Here is a 27552-nt window from a genome sequence, read left to right on the forward strand (position 1 = left end):
AATAGCTCACTTTATTTTTTTTTTAATTGAAGTGTAGTTAATTTACAATATTATGTTAGTTTCAGGTGTACATCATAGTGATTCAATTTTTTTTGCATATTATATTTCATTATAGGTTGTTATAAGATATTGGGTGTAATTCCTTGTGCTATACAGTAAATCTTTGTTGCTTATCTATCTTATGTATAGTAGTTTCTATCTGTTGATCACACATTCCTAACTTCCCCCCCACCCTCTTTGGTAATCATAAGTTTGTTTTCTATGTCTGTAAGTCTGTTTCTGTTTTGTATATACATTCATTTGTATTATTTTTCAGATTCTACATATAGGTGCTGTGGTATAGTATTTGTTTTTCTCTGTCTGACTTACTTTACTAAGCATAATATTTTCTAGGTCTATCCACATTGCTGCAAATGGCAATGTTTCGCTCTTTTTTATGAGTAATATTCCATTGTATGTACATGACATCTTCTTATCCCAGTCATCACTTGATGGCACTTGGATTCCTTTCATGTCTTGGCTGTTGTAAATAGTGATACTGTGAACATTGGGGACTATGTATCTTTTTGAATTAGAGTGTTTTGTGGGGTGTTTTTTTTGGGGGGGGATATATACCCAGGAGTAGAATTGCTGGACCATATGGTAGTTCTATATCTAGTTTTTTAAGGAACCTCCATACTGTTTTCCATACTGGCTGCACCAATTTACATTTCCACCAACAATGTATAAGGATTCCCTTTTCTCAACATCTTTTAGCATTTATTATTTGTAGGCTTTTTAAAATTTTTTAATTTTTTTAAATTTATACATATATATATATATTTTGGCTCTGTTGGGTCTTTGTTGTTGTGCTTGGGCTTTCTCTAATTGCGGCAAGCAGAAGCTACTCTTCATTGTGGTGCGTGGGCTTCTCATTGTGGTGGCTTCTCTTGTTGCAGAGCACGGATTCTAGGCATGGGGGTTTCAATAGCTGTGGCATGTGGGCTCAGCAGTTGTGGCACACAGGCTTAGTTGCTCCACAGCATGTGGGATCTTCCCGGCCCAGGGATCGAACCCATGTCCCCTGCATTGGCAGGCGGATTCTTAACAATTGCACCACCAGCAAAGTTCCTGTTTGTAGACTTTTTTGAAAATAGTCATTCTGACCAGTGTCACTTGATGGCTCATTGTGCTTTTGATTTGCATTTCTCTAGTAATTAGTGACACTGAGCATCTTTTTATGTGCTTGTTAGCCATCTGTATGTCTTCTTTGGAAAGAGAGCTATTCAGGTCTTCTGCCCATTTTTTGATTGGGTTTCTGTTTTTTGATATTGAGTTGTATGAGCCGTTTATATATTTGGATATTAACACCTTGTTGGTTTCATCGTTTGCAGATATTTTCTCCCATTCTATAGGTTGTGTTTTTGTTTCATTGGTGGTTTTCCTTTGCTGTGCAAAACTTTTAAGTTTGATTAGGTCCCATTTGTTTATTTTTTCCTTTATTTCTTTTGGCTTGGGAGACTAATTAAGAAAATATAGCTACAATTCATGTCAAAGACTGCTTCACATACGTTGCCTTCTAGGTGTTTTATGATGTCATGTCTTATATTTAGGGCTTTAAGCCATTTTGAGTTTATTTTTATATATGGTATGAGGCAATGTTCTAATCTCATTGTTTTACTTGTGTCTGTCCAGCTCTCCCAGCACCACTTGTTGAAGAGATTGTCTTTTCTCCATTTATATTCTTGCCTCCTCTGTCATAGATTAGTTGCATAGCTGGGTAGTTTTATTCCTTGCCTCTCTAGTCTGTTCCATTAATCTGTGTGTCTGCTTTTGTGCCAATACCATGCTTTTTGATACTGTAGCTTTGTAGTATTATCTGAAGTCTGGGAGGCTTATGCCTCCTGCTTTGTTCTTTTTCTTCAGGATTGCTTTGGCAAGTCTGGATCTTCTATGCTTCCTATACATTTTAGGATTATTTGTTTTAGTTCTGTGAAAAATTTCATGCACAATGTGATAGGGATCACATTAAATTTGTAGGTTGCTTTGGGTAGTATGGCCATTTTAACAATATCAATTCTTCTAACCCAAGAGCATGGGATATCTTTTCATTTCATTAAATCATCTTCAATTTCCTATATCAGTGTTTTATAGTTTTCAGTGTATAAGTCTTTTACCTGCTTGGTTAAGTTTCTTCCTAAGTTGTTTGTTTTGTTTTGTTTTTATGTCATTTTAAATGGGATTTCTTTTACTTTCACTTTCTGATATTTTATTGTTAGTGAATAGAAAAGCAACAGATTTCTGTATATTCATCTTGTATTCTGCAACCTTGCTGAATTCATTTATTAGTTCTAATAGGTTTTGTATGGGACTTCATGGTTCTCTGTGTAGAGTATCATGTCATGTGCAAATAGTGACAGTTTGACCTCTTCCCTTCCAATTTGGATACCTTTTATTTCTTTTTCTTGTCTGATTGCTGTGTCTAGGACTTCCACTACTGTGTTAAGTAAAATAAGCAAGAGTGAACATTCTTGTCTTGTTCCTGAAATTAGTGGGAAAGCTTTCAGGTTTTTACCCTTGAATATTATGTTGGATTTGTCATAAATGGCCTTTATTATGTTGAAATATGTTTCTTCTATACCCACTTTGACAAGAGTTTTTATCATGAATGGATATTGAATTTTGTCTAATGCTTTTTCTGCATCTGTTGAGAATGCATGTAGTTTTTGTGTTTCCTTTTGTTGATATGGTGTATCACATTCATTGATTTGTGTATGTTGAACCATCCATGTGACACTGGAATCAGTCCAACTTGATCATGGTATATGATCCTTTTTAAGCATTGTTAGATTTGGCTTGGTGACCTTTTGTTGAGGATTTTTGCCTCTATATTCTCAAAGATATTGGCCTGTGATAATTTTCTTTTTTGTAGTGCCTTTGTCTGGTTTTGTATCAGGGTAATTGTGGCCTTGTAGAGTGAATTTGGGAGTTTTCTCTCTTCTTCAGTTTTTTGGAGTACTTTGAGAATGATCTCGGGTGACCTCGGCCCACAGTGTCTTGAAGCAGGATTTTGGTTCCTGGCCAGTGATTGAGGTCAGACCACAACAGTGAGAGCACTTAATCCTAGCCACTAGACCAGTGGTCAGTGGCAAGGCCCTGGCTGTATGGTTTTGCAGAAAAGAATTCCCACAGAGATGGAAAGTAGTGAAACAGTAAAGCATTAGAAAAGAAAGAAAAGAGTACCTGTGGATAGAGACACAGGTGGGCTCAAAGAGAGAGTCACGCCCCCGTGGCAGTTTGAATCACTTTTATGGGGCATGTCTTCCTTGTTTCCTTTGATCAATCATTTTGATTTGCCTGCTTCAGAGTCCACATTTGGTGTATCTCAGGATTTTTCCATGTGTGCATGCACATCTCTTAGCCAAGATTGATTCTATCAAAGAGGCCTATGGGTAAGTTTGGCCACTTGGCATCACTCCCCTTTTGACCTTCAAGGAGCCTTTCTGTGCATGTGTAGTCTGAGGAGGTCTCCTGACTTCAAGAATGAGGAATATGTGATCTCTTATCTTCTATCTGGGCAGGGCCTAGCCACCTCTCTCAATTGTGCTGTTATTCCTGTCTCTTGGAGTATCCATCCACAGGGAATTAACTCAAACTGTTTGCCCTGGGGGCCCACCTGTCTCCTGCCTCAAATTTCCCCTGAGAGATGTAGACCCCAAAAAATCTTTATTGGCTGGCAATGGGCTCATAGACCCTACCTAGTTGGGGTCATGGAGCTCTCACCCTGTCTCATTGAGGGGCCCCAGGGTGACTCCTGTTGTTATTTCTACAGAAATTGCTGTGGGGAGTGGCTGGAGTCCCTGCATTACTGTTATTCTGTGATGCCCTAGAGAAAACAGATGACATAATTAGATTAGAGAAGCAGCGACCCTTCTGTCCATCCTATAATGAATTATGGCCAAGTTCCTGATGGAAAATGGCCTTCTTCCAGAGACGCAAGGCTCAGAATGGTAATTTACAGAGTCAGAATTCTTCATTTTCCTACTGAAGAAAATTCTAATGTCTCTTGCCTAACCCACTTTAGAGTATGATTGGCCTGTTCTACTTTTCCTGAGGACTGAGGTCTCCAGGATGAATGGAGGTGGTATTTAATTCCTAAAGCCTGTGAAAGCTGTTGTGTGACCTTGCTACAAATGAAGGTCCACTGTCACTCTGAAGGTGACGGGGCAACCTGAATCTAGGAATAATTTCCTTTAGGAGTACCTTAGCCACTTCAGTCATCTTCTCCGTTTTAGTAGGGAAGGCTTCTATCCATCCAGTAAAAGTATCTATAAAGACTAATAAGTATTTGAAGCCCTGGAAAGAGGGCATCTGATTGAAATCTATTTGCCATTCCTCTTTGGGTGAGTCCCACGTTGCTGGATTGAGCTAACGAGAGGGGGAGGTTTGAGGTTGCCTCCTGGATGATGAGTGATGCAAAGGGCACAGGCTCAAGTAACTCTTTTAATTGTCTCCAGGAGCCCTTTCCCTGTAAAAATTTGGAAAACAATTGAAGATCTTGCATCTCTCCCCAGATACAGAGAATCATGTAGCCCTTTAATAACTTTCCATTGTTCAGAGAGAGGTATGAGCAATTTCTGATCTGTGTGCCACCAGCCATGTGTTCCCTTGGTTCCCTCTCTGTCTCATGCCCAGTGCTCTTCAGAAGTTGAGTACCTGGGTATAACTTCAGAAGGGGTAAAGGATGGATTAATGCCATTTGGTTATGGGCATCAGTGCTGCTTTCTTTGCTTCCCAATCTGCCCTGTTGTTTCCTTGGGAAACATGAGAAGTTCCCTTTTGGTGCCCACGGCGGTGAATGACCGCTACCTGTTTTTGGCTTTTGAACCGCTTCTTTGAGATGTAAAATCTCAGCACCATATTTTATAGGGGAAGTTCTTGCATTTAGAAGTCCTGTCTCTTTCCAGATAGCTGCATTGTCATGTGAAACAAGGAAGGCATATTTTCAGATTAAGTACAGTAAACCACTTGGTGTCCTCAGGGATTTGGGTTAATATTGTGTAAGGATTGGCCACAAGGGGATGTATAGGGAACACTGCATCGTTTACTGCTCTAAAGTCTTGTACAATGCTATATTCCCCATTTGCCTTAAAAGCTGGCAGAATAGGCCTATGGCACAGAGACTGACAGGGCACCCAAGAAGCCATGCCTTAAGAATTTATCTGCAAGGATTTGTAAACCCTTCTTTGCCTCCAGCTTTATGAGATATTGTCTCTTGTTAGGATAGGCAGCTTCTAGCCTAAGGCTAATTCTTCCAGGTTGGGCTTTTATGGCCCTTCCAGGGATTCCTTGTCTCATACTAAAGGGTCCCCTGCCTGTAGAATATGGCTGGGAATAGGACCCTGCTCTTCTGGCTGGTCCATCTTAGTCAGAGTTAAGATATGGGGCTGTTCGGGACCTCCTAACTGGAGCATGGCCCCTCAGGAGCTCAGAAGGTCTCTCTGCAGTAGTGGGGTGGGACACTCAGGCACAACTAAAAAGGCTTGTGAAATCAACTGCTGCTCAAACTGGCAAGTGAGAGGCCCAGTAAAGTAATGGGTGCGAGGCTTCCCATCAACACCAGTAACGGGAGGAAAGAGGTCCAGCATGAGAAACTAAGGCAGAGTAAGTGGCTCCTGTATCAAGTAAAAAACTGATTTTCTTACCTGCCATGTCAAGGACTACCCAGGGCTCCTCAATGGAAATAGACACCTCATTGTGGAGAGCCGCCAGAATCTCAAGGCCGCTTCAGTCGTCCAGCATGGCCATCTTGGGAGTGGGAGCCCCCTTTCGCCTTCGGGACAGAAGGCAGTCCCTCTTCCAGTGACCTGTTTGTTTGCAGGCTGGGCATGGCCCGGGGGGCTCTTTCTGGCATTCTCGGGCCCCTTTCTGGCATTCTCGTGCCCAATGGCCAGTTGACTTGCATTTGTAGCATTCCCCCTTGTTGGTCTTACCTCCGGACTGATAGTTCAACTTTCTCGTTCCCCTTGGGGTGTCGTGAGGTCATAAGGCATGGCTGACAGCAACGGCTATCAGTTTTGCATGAGCCCTGGCCTGTCTTTTCTCACATTGGGTTCTCTCTTCCTCCTCAGCTTGATCTCGATTATTAAATACCCCAAAGGCTACATCTAGGAGTTGGGGCATGGGGGTTTGCGGTCCAAGTTGTAATTTTTGGAGTTTCCACCTAATATGAGGGGTGGATTGGCTGATGAAGTGCTGTCCCAGCAGGGTCTGACCTTTGGAAGTACAGGAGTCTATGTTGATATACTTCCTAAGTTCCTCCACAGGGCACCCGTGAAAGAGGGCTGGATTTTCTTTTTTTTCTTAGGTAACTCCTTTAACCTTTTCATAGTTAACTGACTTTCTGATATACTTTCTCATCCCTTCTAATACACATTGGATCATGTGCTTCCTGGTTTCTGTTCCCACCTGGGAATTATAATTCCAAGGGGGTTCTTGATTTGAAAATGCATCTCCATCCACAGCATAATGTTCGGATTGGTTTCTGGCAAGCTGGTCAGTGTGCCCCTGGGCTGCTGTTCAGATTCTGTTTTTCTTCAGGGGTGCTGCAGGTAGATAAAAGCACTTGAAGTTAAGTCATAGACCAGGGTTAAGGCATGAAACTCCTCAACAAACCTACTAGGGTCTTCAGAAAATTGGCCCATTTCTGTTTGCATTGGGCTAAGTCGATTAAAGAGAAGGGCACGTGTACTCTGATTGTCCCTTCACCATTTGCCACTTCCCTAAGAGGGCATAATCTCCCTGATCCTGGGTGATAGGAAGCTCCACTGTGAGTTACCCCAGAGGGACCAGCCTCTCTTTTTTGGGGTGACAGAGGGTATGGAGGGACACAGCGAGCTGGAGTTTGGGATCTGTCAGAGGGACCAGGAGAAGTAGGTGGCTCCAGAGAAGTAGGAATACTGTCAGGAGTAGGAGGAAATTTTTGTATCCATTTAGCCAATCTGTGTCTTTTGGTTGGGACATTTAACCCATTTGTACTTAAGGTAATTATCAATATGTATGTTCCTATTGCCATTTTCTTTATTGTTTTGGGTTTGTTTTTTATAGGTCTTTTTCTTCTTCATCTTCTCTTGTGTTCCCCACCTAGAGATGTTCCTGTAGCGTTTGTTGTACAGCTGGTTTGGTGGTGCTAAATTCTCTTAGCTTTTGCTTGCCTGTAAAGTTTTTGGTTTCTCTGCTGAATCTGAATGAGGTTCTTGCTGGGTAGAGTAATCTTGGTTGTAGGTGTTTCCCTTTCATTACTTTCAATATATCCTTCCACGCCCTTTTGGCCTGCAGAGGTTCTGCTGAAAATTCGGCTGATAACCTTATGGGAATTCCCTTCTGAGTTATTTTTTGTTTTTTCCTTGCTGCTTTTAATTTTTTTTCTTTTAATTTAATGTTTTTTAGTTTGACTAATGTGTGCCTCTGTGTTTCTCCTAGGGTTTATCCTGTATGGGATTCTCTGCACTTCCTGGAGTTGGGTGGCTATTTCCTTTTCCATGTTAGGGAAGCTTTTGACTATAATCTCTTCAAATATTTTCTCAGACCCTTTCTCTTTCTCTTCTTCTTCTGGGTCCCCCATAATTCAAATGTTGGTGGGTTTAATGTTGTCCCAGAGGTCTCTGAGACTGTCCTCATTTCTTTTCATTATTTTTTCTTTATTCTGCTGCTTAGCAGCTATTTCCACCATTCCATCTTCCAACTCACTTATTCGTTCGTTGTCTCAGTGATTCTGTTATTGACTCCTTCTAGTGTATTTTTCATTTCAGTTATTGTGTCATCACTTTTTGTTTGTTCTTTAGTTCTTATAGGTCCTTGATAAACATTCCTTGTGTTTTCTTGATCTGTGCCTCCCTTCTGTTTCTGATATTCTGGATCATCTTTATGATCATTACTCTGAATTCTTTTTCAAGTATGTTGCCTATTTCTTCTTCATTTATTTGGTTTTGGAGGTTTTTTAATTTGCACTCTCCCTGGCAAATATCAGGGACTGCCAACTTCCTGGAACCCTTGCCCACCAGTGTCCTGTCCAAGCTGTTCTTTCTGGTGCATCCAGGACACAGGTCCCCCCTAATTTTACCTTGTACATCATTTATAATCAGTAAAGTTAAACACATTTATCCTCTTGGCATATTTTTGCCCATTTAAAAAATGTGTTGCTCTTTCATCACTGATTTATAAGGGCTCAATAAAACTTAAAAAATTGATCTACGTGATTGTACTACAGATTACAAATGTTCTTCTTACCATCTGTTTTTTCCTTTTATTAATACTTTTCTATAATGAATCTTTTTCTTCCAACTTTTTTTACATTTCTTTAAATTAATGAATTCTAAAAGTTGATTGTTTTTTGGTATTTCAGGCCCTGGTAATCACTTTAGTAAACAGTTTGGTAATTCTTTGGTAATCAGATTTTATTTTTAAATTCCTCTTCAACAAAGCCATCATGGCATACATATTTTAAACATAAGCTACAGTATTACAATAGTAAAAGCTAAGAAGCCTTTCAAAATATACTTAACAGGGATTCTGAGGCTTTTTCATAACATCAGAGAGAAGTTTCACTCCCATACCAAGTACTTTATAGCCCCCAGGAAGTATTGCAACTAATGCCATACTAGCCACATCAAGGGCCTCTGAAATCTTTAAGGACTGATTATTTTTAGTTGTTTCAATGTCTCCTTTTAGTTGATCTATCTCTTTATTTAACTCCACAGCTTCCTTTTCAAATCCTTCTTTAAGTAGTTCTTTTTGCATCTGTAAAAAGGAGAAAGTCCTCTTTTGAAAATATGCCAAATCAGCATTTTGTATCAAACAAGTACAGCAGATAAGTATGTGTGTCTATTTCTCTAATATCTTAGAGGTTTTTTGATGTTTATCTAATAGTTGCAAATATTTGGACCTGGGTAATGAGAACATTCATGGTTTAGAACTTCCCAGGATCCCTCAATACCATCTACCTGGGACAGAGGAGCTGGGACTCGGTCAGGCCTGAAAACGACCCCAGGAATGTGTTCCAGCCCTAAGAATGCACTTTGGGAGGGAATGTAGGGAAAATCTAAATACTTGTCAGTTTCACTGAGGTAGGATGACCACAAATATATCACAAAAATGGCACTGCTGACTCTCTTTTTGACACTGGCTATCAAAGTCCAGGTTGGGACCAAGAATGCATTTACTCTAGGTATTTAAAATAAATAAGGCAAGCCTGGAAACAAATGCAGCACACTTTAGAGCTTTCAGAATGTAATACTTCATATCAGACACAATCTGATACTTTCAAGAGCAGATGGAACTATTCCAGGTCTCTGATGGTTGTACCAAAAATTCCAAGGACTTTAGGGCTGATGTCTATTCACTTGGGGGCAAATGTGACCCTGTAATCACCACAAACATCAGTCCAGGGGACTGGGCCATTTATGTGTACACTCCAAACCCTAGCACTACAGCAGGTGCTGAGTCTTACAGAGGCAAGTCTTCAGCACAATCCACATCTCTTTGATGTTACAGTGAACCACATGTCTTTGGATTTCCCTCTGGGATCTGTCTTTAGGTCAAATTTCTGTGCTTTTATTTCTGAGAAGCTAGCATTCTGTTGATCAGGCCCTGCCCAGACCCATCCAGACTTACTTTCAGCTTGTGCTCCAGCATCTTTTCCTGCTCTCTTAGGAAGTTTTCTGTTTCCCTATTCATCTTTTCTTTCAGTTGGGTCATGTATTCCTTGAAGCTTTTCTCTTGTGCCACCATGTTTTGCTCCTCTTCATTCTGTTTCTCTCTTAGCAGCTCCTGTTCCCTCTCAGCTGCATCCTTCTTGGCACACTCAACTATTTCACAAGAGTTTTAAAGAGGGAAGAATATAACAGTTAGGCCGAGCTGTCACCTCCTTACTCAGAGATAAAATGGCTTTAAACTGGTGGGAAGGAATCTGACTATTCCTACTACCATATGAGAAAACATGCTTCAGCATGTGATGCAAAGGCACTGAACAGATGTTTGTGCCACCCAAACCCCCAAGGTTATTTCCAGATGTACCAGAGAGGTACCACAGAAGAAGGGGAAGCTTCTGTGTCAGGAAGTGTTTGGTACTATACCTGCCAAAGGGCAGCACAAGAGACACCTTTCCCTTTGTGAGCTCAGCCCTCCCCTGTACCTGCCATGGCCTTGTCCCCATCAGTGAGGGCTTTGTCTGCCAGCAGGATGGCTTCCGCTACTTCTGTCTGTGACTGCAGGAAGCTCTGGAGGATCTCGTTTGCCTGAGGAAACAACAAGGAGCAAAGATTTGTCAGGCAGCAAAGATGTAGTGTCTTGCTGTGAAATTACTGTTCAATAAACCTACAGATTGGACCCTTTAAGTTCTCCATCCTCTGTAGGATCCCCAAATGGTTACAGACCCCAGAATTATGTGCAATTCTATAAACACCCATCCTCCACTGTTGGCAACAGCTATATCTGAACATTCTTTTTCTTTTGACTAATGCTCATCTACTCTTTCTTTCTTAGGATATCATTTATGGAGACTTCAAATTGTAGCTTCCACCTCCTCTTCCAGGAAGCTTTCCTAAGCTTTATTCTGAATTTTGAATGACTACCAAGAACTTACAGCTGCCCTACCAGCACCACCACTTGATGGCTGTGTGATCTTAGGCCACTTAGTAATTTATCCATACATCATATGTCTCAATTTTATAATGGGGATGACAGTAGTACTTAATTCATTACTCTGAGGACTAAATTGATTGTCTCGGCAATAAGGTTGAGTACAGAGACCCTGAGTTCACCTCCTCTCACAGGCACACAAAAATCGCAACAATTTCCAAGAACAACCATCCGTGAAAAGACTGGAACCTATCAGAAAATATCTCCTACAACTGAAGACATAAGTAAGGAACCAAAACAAGATGGGTAGGAGGGGTGGAGTCTCCATATAGTCAAATCCCATCCCCCTGGGTGGGTTATTCACAATCGAGAGAATAATTACAACCTCAGAGGTCCTCCCAGAGAAGCGAGAGGTCCCAGCCCCATCCTGGCCGCGGCAACCAGGGAACAGCACCAGAAATACAGCCCTCCAGAGCATTTGGCTTTGAAAGCCAGTGGGGTAACTTTCAGGAGTCCCAGAGGGCTGAGAGAAATAGAGTCTTTTTTTTTTAATTCTATGGATTAACATTTTAAAATATCATTTATTTTATTGTTCAAAATAAGAAATAGAGTCTTAACCCTCAAAGGGCGCACACTCTATCTCACATGCTCCGGGATCCAGAGAAGAAGGAGTAATTTCATAGGAGCCTGGGTCAGACCTACCTGCTGAGCCTGGAGATTCTCCAGGCAACTGCAGCTCACCCTGGAGCCACAGACACGGGCGGCAGCCCTCTTGGGGAGCTCCTTTTATCACATTGACACGGGTGCTGACAAGAGCCATTTTAGAATCTTCCCTCTAGCTTACTAACCCCAAGACCCAACCCTGCTCTGGTCCAGGTCTGCAAATGCCAGTGCTGGGAGCCTCAGGCCAAGCAAATAACACGGCATGGATGCAGCCCCACCTGCCAGCAAACCTCCTGTGCCCACAGGCACCTCTAGACATGGCTTTGTCCATAAGAGGGTCAGGGACCTGATCACACTCACTCAGCTGCTCCCAGGGCCATATCGTGCCCTGGGAGCAGCTGGGCTCAGACCTGGACCTATATGAGGCCAACAGAAGCTTCCAGACATCCCAGATCCAGAAGCCTAACTGGCTCTACCCAGCAGTGATCCAGTACATGCTCTGGGACTCCTGGGCCCTGCACCCAGACCCCAGGATCTGGCTCTCTTCTCCAGTGGGCTGCCACGAGCCCTAGGACCTGCTTCTCCCGCCAGTGGACAGGCAACAGTTCTGGTGTCTCCTGGTCCCTCACTCTGCTCACCACAAATGCAGCACTAGAAGGAGAGCCCCCCTGGGTTCCACAGTCAGCATCCTCATGACCAGCAGCCTCTGAACAAACACGACCTGGCAACCAAATGGACCAACAAGGCCCTCTGACTTTAATCTGCTGTTCTTTCCCAATGCCATTACTCCTCACCTTCACTCCTTTCCTGGGAACCAGTTTATAGTCCTGTTCCAACTTGCTCCTTGCTTCTAAGTAAAGACTGTGTCCTCCTGGGACAAAGAAAGTTCCTCCTGAAATACTTTTCATCAAGGATTCTGAAAGCTGCTTAAGTTCAGCCTGACAATATTTGACAGAGGCCTCTTCATTCTGGATCATGAAAACGTCCTTCTTTTTCTTCATGATGTCCTGCCAGGGAAATATGGGGAAATCCAACAGAAAGAAGCTGTTAGAAGGGAAGGTCCACCTGTGATCCTCTCGGAAGAAGCAGTCTGAAAGCATCAGGGTACATGAGACTCACGATAAATAACGTGCAGTCAGGAGTCTAGTTTTAGTCCCAGTTCTGACCAACTCTTTGTGTGACTTGTGGGCTCAGTCTCAACATCTGTGCAACGACGGGGTTGGCAGAGGCAAACTACTGCTGTAACAGTAGTAGCATTAGTAGTGATCCACCCATCACCAGTGAACAACGCAAGTGCAATTAAGACTGGAAGTAGGGTTTCCTCTGCACCCTTGGGTGGTATGGATAAAAATACGTGCATAGCAAATCCATTTCCTACTAATGAATTAAGTATACACTGAACAGAGTTTTGAACTCTTTTTGAATTCTTGTTTCACTGAGGATTTGAGTGTGTGAAAACATGGGAACAGAAATTTTTGCTTGTACTGATGATACATTACAATTGAGCTGGTTTTACTCTGTATGAACTAAGATTTTTGTGACTTATAGGATAGTCAAGGGAGACTGAAAGTCAAACTTTCAGTGAAGGTGCCAATGGTAAGCAGAATTGTGATCTCCAAGAGGTCTCTCTCCTGGTGTCCACACACTGCATAGTCCCTGGACTTGTGAATATGAGGAACAATTATTCTGTGTTTAGACGATATTGCAGGGAACAGGTTGACTTTATGAAATGGAGATTACCTAGGTGGGCATTAAGTAGTCACAGCCCTTTAAAAGCTGTTTTCTCCAGTTGGTGGCAGAAGAGGTAGTCACAGAGGCTAGGAACAAAGGAAGGAAACAGTGCACCATGGCTGGGTTGAAGATGGAGGGAGGTTCCCCAGAGCATCCATGTGAGTACCAAGCCCATTTGAACCTTGTTTTCAGCTGTGGTACAATGAGCAGGAAACCCATAGACTCTGGGCTAGGATCTGACCTGAGGAACTGTAAGTTAATAGATGTGTTTTTTTTTTTCCAGCTGCTAAGCACAGGGAGAAAATAAAAAGACCAACTTTTAGGAAAAGGATGGACTGTAGCCTGTAGAGCCCAATCATTCACAAGATCTAAACTCCTTTTATGATGAGAAGCACATAAATCATGGAGTCAAAAGGGGGTGTATAGGTATCATTCCAGATGAAGGCATTAGGAAGGATATATTCTAGGCCACATTACCGCCAGCTTCTTCTGGAATTCCTGATTTTCATCCTTGAAGGAGTGCTCCATGAAGATTGCAATGGCTTCCCTCTCACAGGCTGCGTGCACCTCCAGCAGCTCCAGGAGCGTGTCCGTGGGGAGCCTCAGTCGCTGGGCCATCTGCTCGCTGTAGTGGTCAGCTGCCTTCTGCACAGCTGCTGAGTTCTCACGCTCAGCCAGAGTTGTCACTGCGTTCTCCAAACAAGGAACTCCTCCACTGTTGATGGCATCTATGTAGGACACTGCCAGAGTCCCCAACCCTGAATGATACATGATATTTATGAAATAAAGAGAGAATTCTCTTCCGTCTTAATAGCTTTAGAGATCAGCACTCCAAAAATCACTAAAAATTTTTTGAAGTTGAAGTTTTCTTCTGTTTATTCTTCTCCTCATTTTCTTTATTCTTGTATCCTCCTCCTTTTCGTTCTATGAATCCACTTCTTTATAATAACATCACTATATCTCCTGTTCACTCTATCTTTTGGATCAAATTCATCCCATTACAATATTAGCTCAGTAATCTCAAACAATATACTCAAAGGTCTCCCAGAACACTCTTCGCTTAGTAAGAAAATAAAAAGAACTCATAATACATGTAGGTAAATGACATAACTTGTGGGGATTATTTGTAAATGGAAATGTATTGATGAAAATGTCATCAAGAATTTCAGGCCAGTAATATAAACATTAAATAAGCAGGGCCCATCTCGGCACAGGGCACTGTGTGGCTGCCCAGGTGGCATGTGCGTGAAGCCAGCCCTGTACATAAGATTATATTTACATTTGTTTCTCAGACTCTCAGTGAGCTTACATGGATTCATGGACTACTCTTTATTTTCTGATTCATGTAAACTCACAAAATATCTTGCATATCCTCACTCAAAACACTTATCCCCTCAGACAGCTCATCGCCATAAAGATTTCAATCTTTAACTTATATCATTAGTGTAATAGGTTCCTGAGATTTGGTAGACTAATACAGGCTTCTTTTAATGAAGAAACATGCATTTCCATGTGTGGCATGAACATCCATTTTTCCAAGTTACTTGGAGATGAGAAGACAAATACTGACAAACCCAGAGTGCAGTCACAACTTCACCACACACACTGAACCACAGAGAGATATGTTGTAGCAAAGGAGGCTCACCTCCCCCTGTGACAGTGATTCCTTCTCTTAGGGTCTTGGGCCTTGCATGGGTAAAGATATATGAGCAGAACTTTTTTGATTGCTTCTGGAAATTCACATCCAGTTGGTTATCTGGCACTTTCTCAATGTGACGTAATAATGTTTTGTCACTTGTAGGCCGATCAAAGACAAAGCACTTTCTTTTTGGAAAAAACTTCTTGATGCACTCTCTGGGCATGTTGGAATTTTGGATTTTGGGATCTTTGCCTGCAGAAGTGGAAAAACAGCAATCATTGAAGGAACCGCCTGTAGGTAGGGGGGCTGAGGACTTTCATTTCCATGGATCTTTGCGTCACTGTAACTTCTGTGCCTGTGTATCTCCTATTATTGAATCTATACTAATCGATTCAGGGCATAGGACATCCCTCCCCTTCTTTGTACAGAGCTAAGAGTAAAGGAAGTACTTCTGAGGAGGCAGGGAAGGAATCCGTTGCAAGTGAAGAAACTGTTGATTATTTTCCTTACCCTTCCATGGTGCACAGTGGATCAGCTGTTTATTAGATGTTTCTTCAGTGATAGAAAAATCCAATAAGTTGTCAGAAATATTTTCCTGATATTGCAGTCCCCATGTCAGAAATGACATGTGGGCTCTAAAGTAATGTAATGGTAGAGATAAAGGTATTTATGATATTGCTGAGAAAATAACCCTAGACAGAGAAATGATACTCAGGACAGTAAAGAAAAGACATATATCAAAGTAGAAAAGTACACATACTATAAATACGTTTGGAGATTACTTTAGCAGACACCCTCTCATATAAGGGTAGCCTCAATGAAACTAGGAGACCTCATCCATCCTCTGCATCATCTTACATTGGACGTGACTCTCGTATAGAGTGATTCTGGGCGTATATCAGCAATTCAACAAGTATTTATTGAAAGAATGAGTAAATGATTAAATTAAGAAATGACTATTGCTTCTAGGTACCACCCATACCACTCTCTGCTAAAATAATCTGAGTAACTCATATAGTAACATGACATATACTGTGTAAGTTTCTAGAATGAAGAGTGTGATAGTATGAGGAAGAACCTATTAAGGATCTGACACTCTTACTTAAAGGACATGCCAATGCCTTCTTTTTTTTCTGAACTCTTTAGTGTGTAAATAGCTATCTATCAACATGAAGGAAGTAGCTATGTATGCTGGTAAGATACACTGTGTTAAAAGAAGGTATTTCAAAAATTAGTTCTTTTGTTTACCTTGTGAGTCTGTTTCCAAGTTGATGGATTATATTTCTCAAATAGGAAAGGAGAAGCACTTAGACTTAATATGCAATATGTTTATGAGTCTTTTTTTTCAAGGTATCAATTTTTCTAAAATCATTTGCTCTGATATTGGATTCTAAATTTCCTCTGTGGGCTTAAGCTCTGATCACTGGGGTTTTTCCAGTAACAATAATGACTGAAGTCACACCCACCTGTCATTCACCAAACACCATTAGCACAGCCTCACTCCAACCCCAAATGAAGAATGACATCAAGTGCTGAATGTCAGGGCTCTGTTTACCCCACCTTCTAATGAATTTCCCACCACCCTGGCCCTGCTCTGATACCTGGTATCAACTTCAAGGCATTCTCCAGGTACTCGTCTTCAGTGATGGGGTGTCCATCTAACTCCAACTCCAGCATGAAATCCCGCACAGTCCAAACAAAGTCTGGAAAGAAACTCACAAAATCGGCTGAGTCCTTTACTTCGCCAGAGCTGGGAGATGATTTTGTCCTGATTAGCTCTGTTAGTTCAGTCACATAGCTGGGATCTTAGCTAAGGAACGAGAAATGCCCTCCAACACAATTTCCAGATCTCACCCCAAAACAAGTTTTATCAACATTCCCTTTTGCCCCGTTTTCCCTTTTCATCAGCCATGAGAATGGAGTCAAGGGAAAGAAGAAACAGAGTCACTTGCTATCCCCATAACCTGAATGAAACATGTGGTTCAGTTCCTGGAAGGATACTGCAGCTGCTCCAGGGCCTGGTGGCTGATGGTGCTCATGCTGTTGTAGACAAAGCTGCTGCTCAGAAGCACGGCCAGGACAAAGATCCACGAGTCATTCTTGGAGTCACCCTAGAAAGTACATTACAGCAGGGGACTGAGGACTCCACTCCCCATTCTCTCATTCAGTTGTTCATTTACTGTGACAGCTGTAGTGTAACTCAATAGTGAGGCAAATAACATAAAATTTCAAGACAGTGCTAAATGCAAACCTTTCTGGTGTTGACACTGATGCCTCTCAGAGCATCAGGGTCATTAGCTGTTAACAGCAGTGAGTGACATCATAAATGTGTGTCAAATGCTTAGTACAGTGCCTAGAACACAGAAGTTATGCAATAATAAGTGGACCATGATTCTTTTGCCATTTTTTCCTTGATCATGGGCTATATTAGGGACGAGTGATATTCAGTTAAATTCCTCACCTGTTCATTGTGCATTTAGAAAACAGCAGATACTGCATCTGCTCGTGTGGATATAAGGTTTCATATCACAGTCCCTGCCCTAGAGAGATGGAGCGGCACATATACCTGGGAACATATGAATACATCCTAGATGATAAACTGTCAGGCATGGAACCAACTATTATAATGTAAAACACAAAGGGGCAATTCCAAAAAAAAATCTAGAAAATGTACTCTGTGAATTCAGAGCAAGAAGTGATTATGTCTGACAGTGATATGATGGCATTAAGATGAAAACAGCTGAGCTTTAAAGAATTGACAGAATGTGGATTTGTGGAGCTATAGGGACCATGCAGGTGGAAGGACCCACAGATGGTGATTACAATTGTCAGAAAGTGTGGTCTTATAGAGATATTACGAGGTAATCTTACTTGATGGAACTAGTGCTTGCCCATGTGGTAATAGATGATGAGGTTGAAAACGAGATTCAGGACAAGTCATGAGTGACTTTGAGACAGTTTTTATATGCTACGGAAATGCACTACATGTAGTAAGGGCAGCAAGTAGTGCTGCTGCTATCAGTTTGCAATTTGGTGTGCTTTGGTCCCTTGAGAAATGCAATTAGATGAAAAGAAGAACGTTATACAAACGACAATCTAGTAGGAATCAGTAGACTGTCTTGGATTGACTACTGCAGTGACTATTGAATACCTTAAATCTGGATTTTTAAATTCAGAATTTCTTAATTCATGCCCCAAACCTTGTCTGCAGTGATGAAAGCCAAAGATTCACCGCTACTACTTTAATTTAGATGCAGACTAACACAGATAAGGAGAAAAGATTGATTGCAAGTAAGACTGTGAAGACAAAATACATAATGTTATTCCGTTTACATTCTAATGGTGGGTCTAGCTCATGTTTTTATAGAATTCATTGAAGAATTCATCTTCAGAGCCCCAAACTTGGAATAAAATATTCCGGGTATAGTGGAAGCTTTTCTGGAGATTTAAAAAATAGTTTATTCACTGAAAACGTATTTTCATGATTCCTACCTCCAACCCCAATAACTCCATACACCTTAATCTGTAGAGCCACTTGATTCCATGGATTATAGCTTCCGCCAGGATGTTTTCCTGAACCTGAACAACTGGGGTAGGGTCTCACTTTTTTTGTTCATGGCTCCCTGTACTGATAAGACTGTATATTTTTTATCTTTCCAACTCAGCTCTGGGCCCATACCTCACTCACTGCAATATCTGTTGTACTTAACACAAAGACCAGGAATCCAGATGACCAATAAATATTTGCTAACTTTCACCCCAGTGTTAAAAATGAGGAGATCTATCCCCAATAACCAAAATATTGATCTTATTAAAGAATAAATTCAAGGTTAGAGAATTTAGCCTCATTATTCATAAATTGGTTTTGCAGTTTACTGGAACTTGTCATAAAATTTGAACTGAGATGGGAAATTGAACTGTAAGTAGAGTATCAGGAATAAAGTTTCAAGAGTAAAGACGATTCCCTGCCTCACCTTCTCCACATCACCCAGGCCCTCAGTGTCCAGAAGGACCAGGGTGTGGCTCTCCTTGGAGGGGTGGGGCATACACCACATCCAGATGCCCTTGGTTTCAGACCTGACCGTGGAGCCCAGACGGAAACCTGCAAAGAAAGAGGAGAAAGCAACCCACAGTAAGAACAGTTAGCCCAGGCCGCCCAGGGGTCACTTTGGGTAAATTTGTCTCAAAGTGAGTGCCTTCCTGGGAGGAAGGTGCTTCCATTTCAACAAGGACAGAAAATCCAACCTCTGGACACATTCAGAACCTTATCAAGAAACACTTTGTGCCCCCTATTCAGCTCCTAACATTAACGGCTCAAAATCTGTCACATTCCAGAAATAATGTCAGCTCTGTAAGCCTTCCTATATTTATCTGACACTGAAGAGCTCTGTTATCTTACACTTTCTGCTGGAGTCTCACCAGTGATAGGTATCAGCAGGCAATCAGAAGTCAGCCTCCTGTTCTCCTGGCTTCCACCCTGGTGAGCCAAGATGTCCCAGAGCCTCTGTTCCTCTACTTTGGTCACATCTCCTTTCATTTAGCTCCATCCAGTAACTCTGGTCTTTGCCACATTCTGGAATCCACTCTTTACCTCTTTACACTATGGGAGTTATAAAGGCTACCTGGCCATTGTTCCCGCCACTCTGACTGCTTTTGCATCCTCCACTCGTCCCCTTTTCCCTGCTTGTGCCCTTGTAATTGTCCCTCCATCAAACATCTTCAGTTACCCTTAAGTGGATTATCTGTGTCCTTTCAGAACCTGGACTGATTCATCAGATTTTGTTAGCTTTTTTTTTTTTAACTCCTCTTCCTTCCCATATTTTCCTCATTTCTATTCTCTTCAAAAAAAAAAAAAGATGAGTTCTTTGTTCATGGACTCAGGTGGGGCTATAATAGAAGGGAAAGCAGAAAGAACCTGTGAGAATTGCTTACCCTTTCTTCTAAAGACTTAAACCCAAAGGGGAAGAAGATGTGAGATATACACCCAAGAGGTTGTAGGCAATACATCTTATCCAACAGTCCAAGATTTTGACTGTCTGCCAGATGCCAATGCTCCTTTCAACAGAGAATAAAAATGGGTATGATGAAGTACCTAGGGGAGCATGGCTCCGCATGGCTCAGGCCCCTCAACTGCCACATCCTGTTCAGAGAGTGTCTAACACCTGAGATGATCTGCACTCTTCTACATCGTGATGGTATTTGACTGCTTGCTGATTAGTACAGAGCAATCTGAGCTCCCAGTTCCCCCAGGGAGAAAAGACAAGGTGTAACTGGAGTTCATCAGTGTCAGTTATGAGAGCTAAAGGACAGACAAAGAAGTCATCACAAGGAGAGGGAGTAGTGGCCTGTTTCTGCTACTCCACCTTGACTGGGTGATAATTTTGTTTGTTTGTTTTTGTTCTTCCTGTGACATGACTGGGGTGGTGAGTCACAATTCAGGTGTTTTAAAATAAAACTAGGTTAGGTATTTCCTCAATAAGGGAAACCACCTCCTTGATACCTGATGCTATCGCGAGTAGAAAAAAAAACAATGCTGAAAATCCTTGTATGTATCTTTTTCCTAGAGTTCTCAAATCTTTAATCCCTCCCCAAATGACCTATTTATTAATTTAGGCTAGCAAGGAAAAGTGTCCTCCCCTGATTGGTGATCAAGTTCCTCTCAAAGGAAGACAAACATAAATGTTTTCTTTGAAGCCAATAAGAGATTTCAAACCAAAAAGAGAGAGAAGGAAAGGTAGAAAAAGAGAGGTGGGGGAGAGAGAGAAAGATACAGAGACAGAGATAGAGAGAGCGTTTGAGTGAGAGAGGCAATCAGATATTCCTGGGGATCCTTAGAGTTTAGTGGACTGTTCTACCCCCTAATTGTGCGGAGCTGCTGAGCCACAGAGGAAGGCATTAGGAAAAAAATGGTGTGTGTTCTTCTTAGAAATGCCCAACAGGACATAGGCAGATTATCCTAAAAATCAGTAAGAAACAAGACAAGCAACTTGGTAGAAAAAAAAACCCTCTCGAAAGAGGAAATGCAAATGCCAAATATGTGATAAGGTGCTCAAGCTTATTTGTAGTGAGGCAAAGAACGTGCAACTATACAGAGACCAGATCACCAAAAGTTAAGAAGTGCTTTCTCGAGGTATGGGAGGGGGCGGGGGGTGAAGGGGAAACTGAGAAGAAGCGAGAGAGTAGCACAGACATATATATACTACCAACTGTAAAATAGTCAGTGGGAAGTTGTTGTATAACAAAGGGAGTCCAACTCGAGGATGGAAGATGCCTTAGAGGACTGGGGCAGGGAGGGTGGGGGGGACTCGAGGGGGGGGCGTCAAGGAAGGGAGGGAATATGGGGATATGTGTATAAAAACAGTTGATTGAACCTGGTGTACCCCCCCCAAAAAAAAAAAAAAAAAAGAAGTGCTTTCACCAAAATTTTGTAAGGATGTGGAGAATTCTAAATTATGCTAATAAGCATATAAACTGAACACAAAGCTTAAAAGTCTGTTTGATATTATCTAGAAAGGCAGAAGACATACATCCTCCTTGATTCAGCAATTCCACTTCTGGATATAACATAAAGAAGTTAGTGTACACATGCATTGGATATAGATGGAAGGATAATCATGAGAGCACCATTCATAAAAGATAAAAGCTACAAATAATACCAGCATTCATCAGCAACAAACGGATGAATAAATTGTGGTATCTTCTGTCAGGTGCAAAGCATAAACTAGTGAAAATAATTACAGGCACATGTGACAGGCTAGATGAACCTCATAAACTTCTTATTGGGAATATGAAGCAAGATCCCAATGAATAACAGAATGTAATTCCTTTTGTAAAGTTTAAGCTATTTTTAAGGAATGTTTACATAGATTGCAAAATTATGTTTACATAGGAAAAGTGATCGAATGCACCATGAAAACCAAAACATTGGTGAGCTCTAGTGAGGGTGTGAGAGGGTGTGATTTGGGCTTTTTGTGTGTTGGCGATGTTTTATTTCTTGATCTGGGTGGTGATTCAACAGATGATCACTTCACATTTATCAACTTTATATATATTTTTACGCACTCTTCCAAATGTGTTAGAGTTCATATATTAGAAAAGACTAATTAGAGAAAGAGAAGGGGTATAGTTTACCAAAGATTTGCTGTGAAATTAAGCCAAAAAGAATGCATGGTACCTCCACTGAGATATGGGATATAGGGATTTTACTGTCTATAATTCCTTGCATCCCTTTTTAAAAATAAGACATGTTGAACAGTATTTGGTTGCTGCTAGGAATGACTCTGTGGTTAAGGGCAAAATGATGAAGGAGAAAGGAAGGGAATAACTGTTGAAGATGAGCCCCTGAGCAGATGGCAGTGGGGGATCAGGATGAACGAGGTGGATATTTTGATGGGATTAGGAACTCATGATTACTGGAAAAAAAATACACATTGTGGAGAGATGGGATTGAAGTTATAAATGCGGTGATGAGAGAATTTTTCTTCAGTGGGAGGGGTTAGGCTCTTCCTTAACGTGACAGTAGAGGAGGGTGACCAGCAGCCTGTGTTATCACTGCTTCCAAGCAAATGGTCATGAGTGACACTGAACAACACTCACCATGGTTCTGTCCTGCCAGGCGGTTCATCAGGTAGGATTTTCCCGTCCGATACAGCCCTGCAATGGCCACCACCACCACAGGCTGAGATATCTGGTCAAGAATCTTCAGTGCTTTTGGATTCACTCTCAGCTGATTGTTCTGGTTTTTCATCAGACAGATGGGGTCCATTATGGTGGATCCAGACGCCATGGGAAGCTGTAACCCAGAGGAACAACTCAGTAGAACATAAGGTCATCTCTCATGGTTACTTAAGTCATGTGGACATCAGCCTTCTTCTTGTGGAACTTAAATATCAATTTTATATGTTTTGTATATTTCTAAAAGGCAAATATTTAGCCTCGTGTGTCAAGGGCTGTATAGATACATTACGTACATTATCATATTGCTTAAATGAACCCTAAAACAAGCTTGCCCACGTGATGCATACAGTGAACAGAATGAGAAAACAAAGCACTGATGATGGAGCCTTGAGAACACTAAGTAGAGGCAGAATGGGACATGAAGGAGATGAGGAGTGACCAGAGGTGATTCCTGGAGTTCCAGACTGATTTGGTCACTCATTAATTGCACAAATGTTTATTAGAACCTACCATGTGCTGGACACTGTACTAGGGGCTCAGCATCAAACAGTGAACAAAATGCATACAAATCCCTGCCCCGTGGAGCTCTATTCTAGTGAAGGAGACTGATAATATAGAACGTGTAAAGGCAAAAGACATATATATGTATTAGAGGATGGTAAATGCTCAGAAGGAAATAAGCAGGGAATGGTGTTGGGAGTGTTGGGGGTTGAACTGACATAGAGTTGAGTCAGGGAAAAACTTGCCAAGAAAGGAAAAATGAATGTGATCTGTGACCTTGATGAGGACAGATGCAGTGAATTGCTGGGAACAGAACAGGCTGGAGGAGGAGTGACTGGAGAGAAAGGAGAGACAAAGAATGCAGCTCTCTCTCAAACGCAATAGGACAGTCCTTAAAGGTACCTAACAAAGTTGTGCATGCAAAAATGAATTTATTCACTGAAATTACAGGACATTTGTTACTATTTAAGCTGATAGGGAAGAGAGGCAAGCAACCAGGGTGTGTTAAGGCCTGCCTGTATCTGTCCGTCTCACCTCTGGGCCAGGCTCTACTTTAAATGATTTCATCACAATGATTGGGTGTTTCATGATCACAAGAGTTAGACAGCAGTCAGAGAGCTGTGACTGTCCCTTTATTTTCTCCAAGATAATACTAAGCAACATCCACATGTCCCCATACTTTACCAACTGTGTGATGACTGGGAAGATCAATTTCTCTGGGTCTCAGGTTTCTCTTCTGTAAAATGGTGACCCTAAAAGTAAAAATCAATCAGTCATTATGGTCACTAGGAGGATTCAATATCTCATTCTGCTTATAATGCTTTTAAAATTATGCTGCTACATAGTAAATCCTGTATACGATTGTTTTAAAATAGACTGTCTCTGAAGACAGGGAGGGTAATTTCTGAATGAAAGTGGAGGATTGGCTTTGCCCTGAAACAGTTGACACTTCTCACCCTGGCTGCAAGCAGGTGGGAGGAAACAGCCCATGAGGGAGATGAGCAGGCAGCTGAGCCTCAGCAGTGACAGCTGAGAGTGAGGACACTGATGGGGGAAGAGTCAGGCTGCAGGAACTCCGAGCTGCCCTGGGATGTCCGAGTACGGGTTCTGGAGTCTGGCTGCCGGAGTTCAAACCAGAGGGGTCAAGTCACTTACTGTCTTTTGAAATCTTGAAACAGGAAATTACCTCCAAAGCCTCCATTTTCTTATCAGTTTATAGATAAGTCAGAAATTCTTGCATTTCATTACTGTACAACTGGTAACACATAGGCTATCAATTATAGAAAAAAATTTTCCTGGATTCATGCACTATTTCAATAATCAGCAATTAGACAATGTGTTATAATGTCTCAATGAGTTCTGTAAGCTGCAAATTGCCAAGAAATATAAGGTACTGTATCTAAAATCTTTTTATCTGAAGAAACATGAATTTATTGAGCAAGACTTCCTCTGTACCATTGCGTTCCTTTTCCTGTAGTGGATTGGGAGCAGAGATGGGGGAGTAGAACATGACCTTTAACTGTTGTGCTGTGTGAAAATTAATGGAGGGGAACCTGGGAAGTTCCCTGGCGGTCCAGTGCTTGGGACTACTGAGCTTTCACTCAGGAGGGTGCTGGTTCCATCCCTGGTCTGGGACCTAAGATTCCCACAAGCCCGCGCTGTGAGCACCTGGCACTGGGCGCTCGCCACCCTTCCCCAGAAGGAAACCTCACGCAAATGGAGTCAGCAGGCCAGAAGGGGGAGCTCTCATGCAGAACTACCGACTAGAGGTCAGTTTCAGGAAGAATTGTCAGTTACAGACCCCAAGAGAAAAATCTTCAACAGGAAAGAGTCACCAATGACAGTCCCCAACAGAAAAGGTATACACTGCATCTTCCGCAAGAATTGACTCACTGGCAACTCAGTGAGTCAATGAGAATTGATCATCACCTGAACTCTGACTTTTCTTTGCAAACCACCCTCCGCAGCACGTTCCTTTTCTCTATCAAATAAGGTTCTTTGTTGGGCTTGCCTATGGCTTTTGCTATAGCTTCCTTGTCCCAAATTGCAATTCCTCTGCTATTCCTGAATTAACTCACTTTTGCTGGGAAAACACCTGTTTTATTTTTAAGGTGAATAGCTGTAAGCAAGAGAAATTGTAGAGCTTATTTCTTAGACTGAATATTGATAAAGCTTGAAGTCCATGAGTGTACAGAGATTCTTTTTTAATTCAAAGTATCCTGAGGTACCAAAACCAAAAAGCTTTTATCTTCAAAACTAAACAAGTGGAAAAGAAAATTGTTACTAGATGGCAGAAGATGATCAACAGTTTCCAAAGTTACGGTTCAGGAGAGTTATCTAAAGTGATAGTTAAAATACCCCAGACTCTGTATTTTCAGCAAGTACCACAAAGTATTCTAATGCAGCTAATGTAGAGGCCACTCATGAAAAACAATGCATGATAAACCAACATGATTAGACCTTCCAAGTTATTCTTAATCGTTTTTTAGTGAGAGTGAATTGAATTATCCCATATAATACAGATCTGTAGATTCAGAGGATCAGCGGTTAAGACAAAAACAATCCAGGGTCAATTTAAGATTTAAATTGTCTCTATGTCAAGGACCATCTTTTCTCTGTTTCTGCAATGCCCAGTGGGGCGCAGTCAGGATGTGTCTGAGGAGGGAAGGAGGGGGCTGGCGGAAGAGACCTCACGCAGAGTCTCTGCGAGGGGACAGGGGTCCTAAAAAGGACTTCAGCCCCCTTTCCTCAGAAGATGTCGCAAGCACTCCTCCCTCTCCCACGCCGGACTTTTTGCTGCAACCCTGCTTAGATGTTCAAGGAGGAGCAGCGCATCCCAGCAGCACGCCTCGCAGCCGCCTGGGATCCAAAAGGAGACGCTGAGCTGCCAGAGCCACGCGCCCCGCCGGGCGCACACCCTCCGCCCGGCGCTGCCATCCGCGGCTTCTGCTGCTTCAGTGTGGGGTCTGCGCTGGGGGATTTATTGTTATTTAAGGGACATGTGCTTGGAAGGTAAAGCTTAGGAGAAACTTACGTGGCGCGCGGGCACTGTAGCCGGGGTTCAAGTTCTCAGCTGCTCTGGCTCGCCCCTAGGGCTCCTCCTGCATGTGGCTCCTCCGGAAAACGACTCATATTCAGAAGCTGAAAAGTCAGATGACTATTATAGGCTATCCAGTTATGGGTAGGATTTATGAGAAGCAAAATCGAAATCGAAAGGACATAAGGACACACCTTTTTTTTTTTTTTTTTTTTTTTTAAATCGGACACGGGAACCTGGATGAAATCTGGAAAGACAGGAAGACAGAGTTCCACACCTGGCTGAGCAAACCCAACTTTGTCCCTCCTCCACAGGAGGCTTAGGTGTCCTTGACCCCACCGTGAATGTGGGCCAAGTAATGGTAGGATGAGAGAATTCAACAGCCTGCCTCCCAGGGGCGCTTTTGTGAGAGAAGGGGTTTGTTTATTCACTTGAAGAATGTTTCACTTGTTCCTTTCCTTTCTCTTTCCTTTCTAAAAATGCATTTTGTTTTTAACTTGGAGATTTTTTCATTAGAGATAAAAATATGTGTGTGTATAAAATCCTGGACTTTATAGCCCAGACTTATTCACTATTATTTTGTTACAGTTTTGTTTTGGTTTGGTTTGGTTTTTTTTTTTTTCCTTTTCTTTTACTAGGGTAGATGCACATTTGGGGGTTGGGGGTTGATTCACATTCCTTCCATCCTGTTCTGCATCCTCTATGGCATTGTGCTTACCTGCCAGTTAAAAGCTTGACAGCTGCTGTTAGGGAACCAGGTTCTTCTGTCTGAGGAGCTGCAAGCCAAAACACCGAGATGCTGAGGTTTGCAGCAGAGAAAGACTTGATTTGCAAGGCAACCCAGTGAGGAGGCAGGAAACAAGTCTCAGGTCTGCCTCCCAGAAGGAGAGGTGCTTGGAATATTTAGGGGACAAAGAAGCAGGGTGGTCTTAGGCCTTGGGGAAAGGTGATTGGAGGTAGGGGAAAGGTGAGGTAATTGCTATTCTGTGCAGGCTTACCTGAGTTACATGCTTCTTCATGGGACGCATGTGAAAAATCAGGGGCATCTGTCATGAAACAGGTCAGAAAATTTGGGGCTGTGATGACCATAGATTACCTATGGGACAAGCAAGTCTGTTCTTTGTAGACTCTGATCAGCTGTATTGGTTTCACCTGATTTCAGCCAGTTCTGTAGTGTTACAAGAGGAGGGATTTTTCAAACAAGCTATTCCCTTATCTGCTGTTCTGTAAGATGAGCTCAAGAATCTCTGTTAGTCACCAGTTTCTGCTACAGGTTTTTAACCCTATGGAGCAGGGTTTCACTACCACATCTGTATTTCAGATGGTAGTGAGGGAAAGGAAGGACAGGCAGAGTATAATCTCCAAGTTCTATGCCCAAGACTCGCCAAGAGCAAGTGCTTTGGCACGTATTCCACATGCAGACTTATCTAGCTGCAAAAGCAGCTACAAACGTGTAATAATCCTTAGCCCGATTGCCATAAGCTTATTTTGTAAAATAGAATGATACCATATTTGGAGCTGCAAAGCATGTTATAACTCTAAAAGTATATACGCCAGTATCAGGGACAGAGTTTTCTAGGATCCTGGGACTAAATTTGGCCGATTCAAGACTTAAACCTAAGCTGGGAAAATTTCCATGGCCCCATAATTCCTGAGCCACCGAGATTGATTTAGGGGGAGATCATGC

At 42.0% G+C, this 27552-nt stretch overlaps 2 protein-coding genes across 2 annotated transcripts in view; one reads left to right on the forward strand and one right to left on the reverse strand.

Annotated features, from left to right (window-relative positions):
• Positions 1–27552, forward strand: part of KYAT3 (kynurenine aminotransferase 3) — a 195278-nt gene that overhangs the window by 20846 nt on the left and 146880 nt on the right. The gene's annotated exons all lie outside the window — the stretch shown is intronic.
• LOC130839579 (guanylate-binding protein 4-like) lies at positions 8458–25973 on the reverse strand. The gene is made up of 12 exons (XM_057713823.1): positions 25863–25973; positions 23513–23580; positions 22247–22442; positions 18625–18752; positions 16652–16761; positions 16252–16448; positions 14657–14902; positions 13489–13769; positions 12075–12287; positions 10172–10274; positions 9652–9845; positions 8458–8778 (listed from the first exon to the last, which is right to left on the reverse strand). The coding sequence occupies exons 3-12, from the start codon at positions 22434–22436 to the stop codon at positions 8539–8541; spliced, it is 1902 nt and encodes a 633-aa protein (XP_057569806.1). The 5' UTR covers positions 22437–22442; positions 23513–23580; positions 25863–25973; the 3' UTR covers positions 8458–8538.

The sequence above is a fragment of the Hippopotamus amphibius genome, chromosome 1, assembly GCF_030028045.1.
Source record: "Hippopotamus amphibius kiboko isolate mHipAmp2 chromosome 1, mHipAmp2.hap2, whole genome shotgun sequence".
Lineage (NCBI taxonomy): Eukaryota > Metazoa > Chordata > Mammalia > Artiodactyla > Hippopotamidae > Hippopotamus > Hippopotamus amphibius.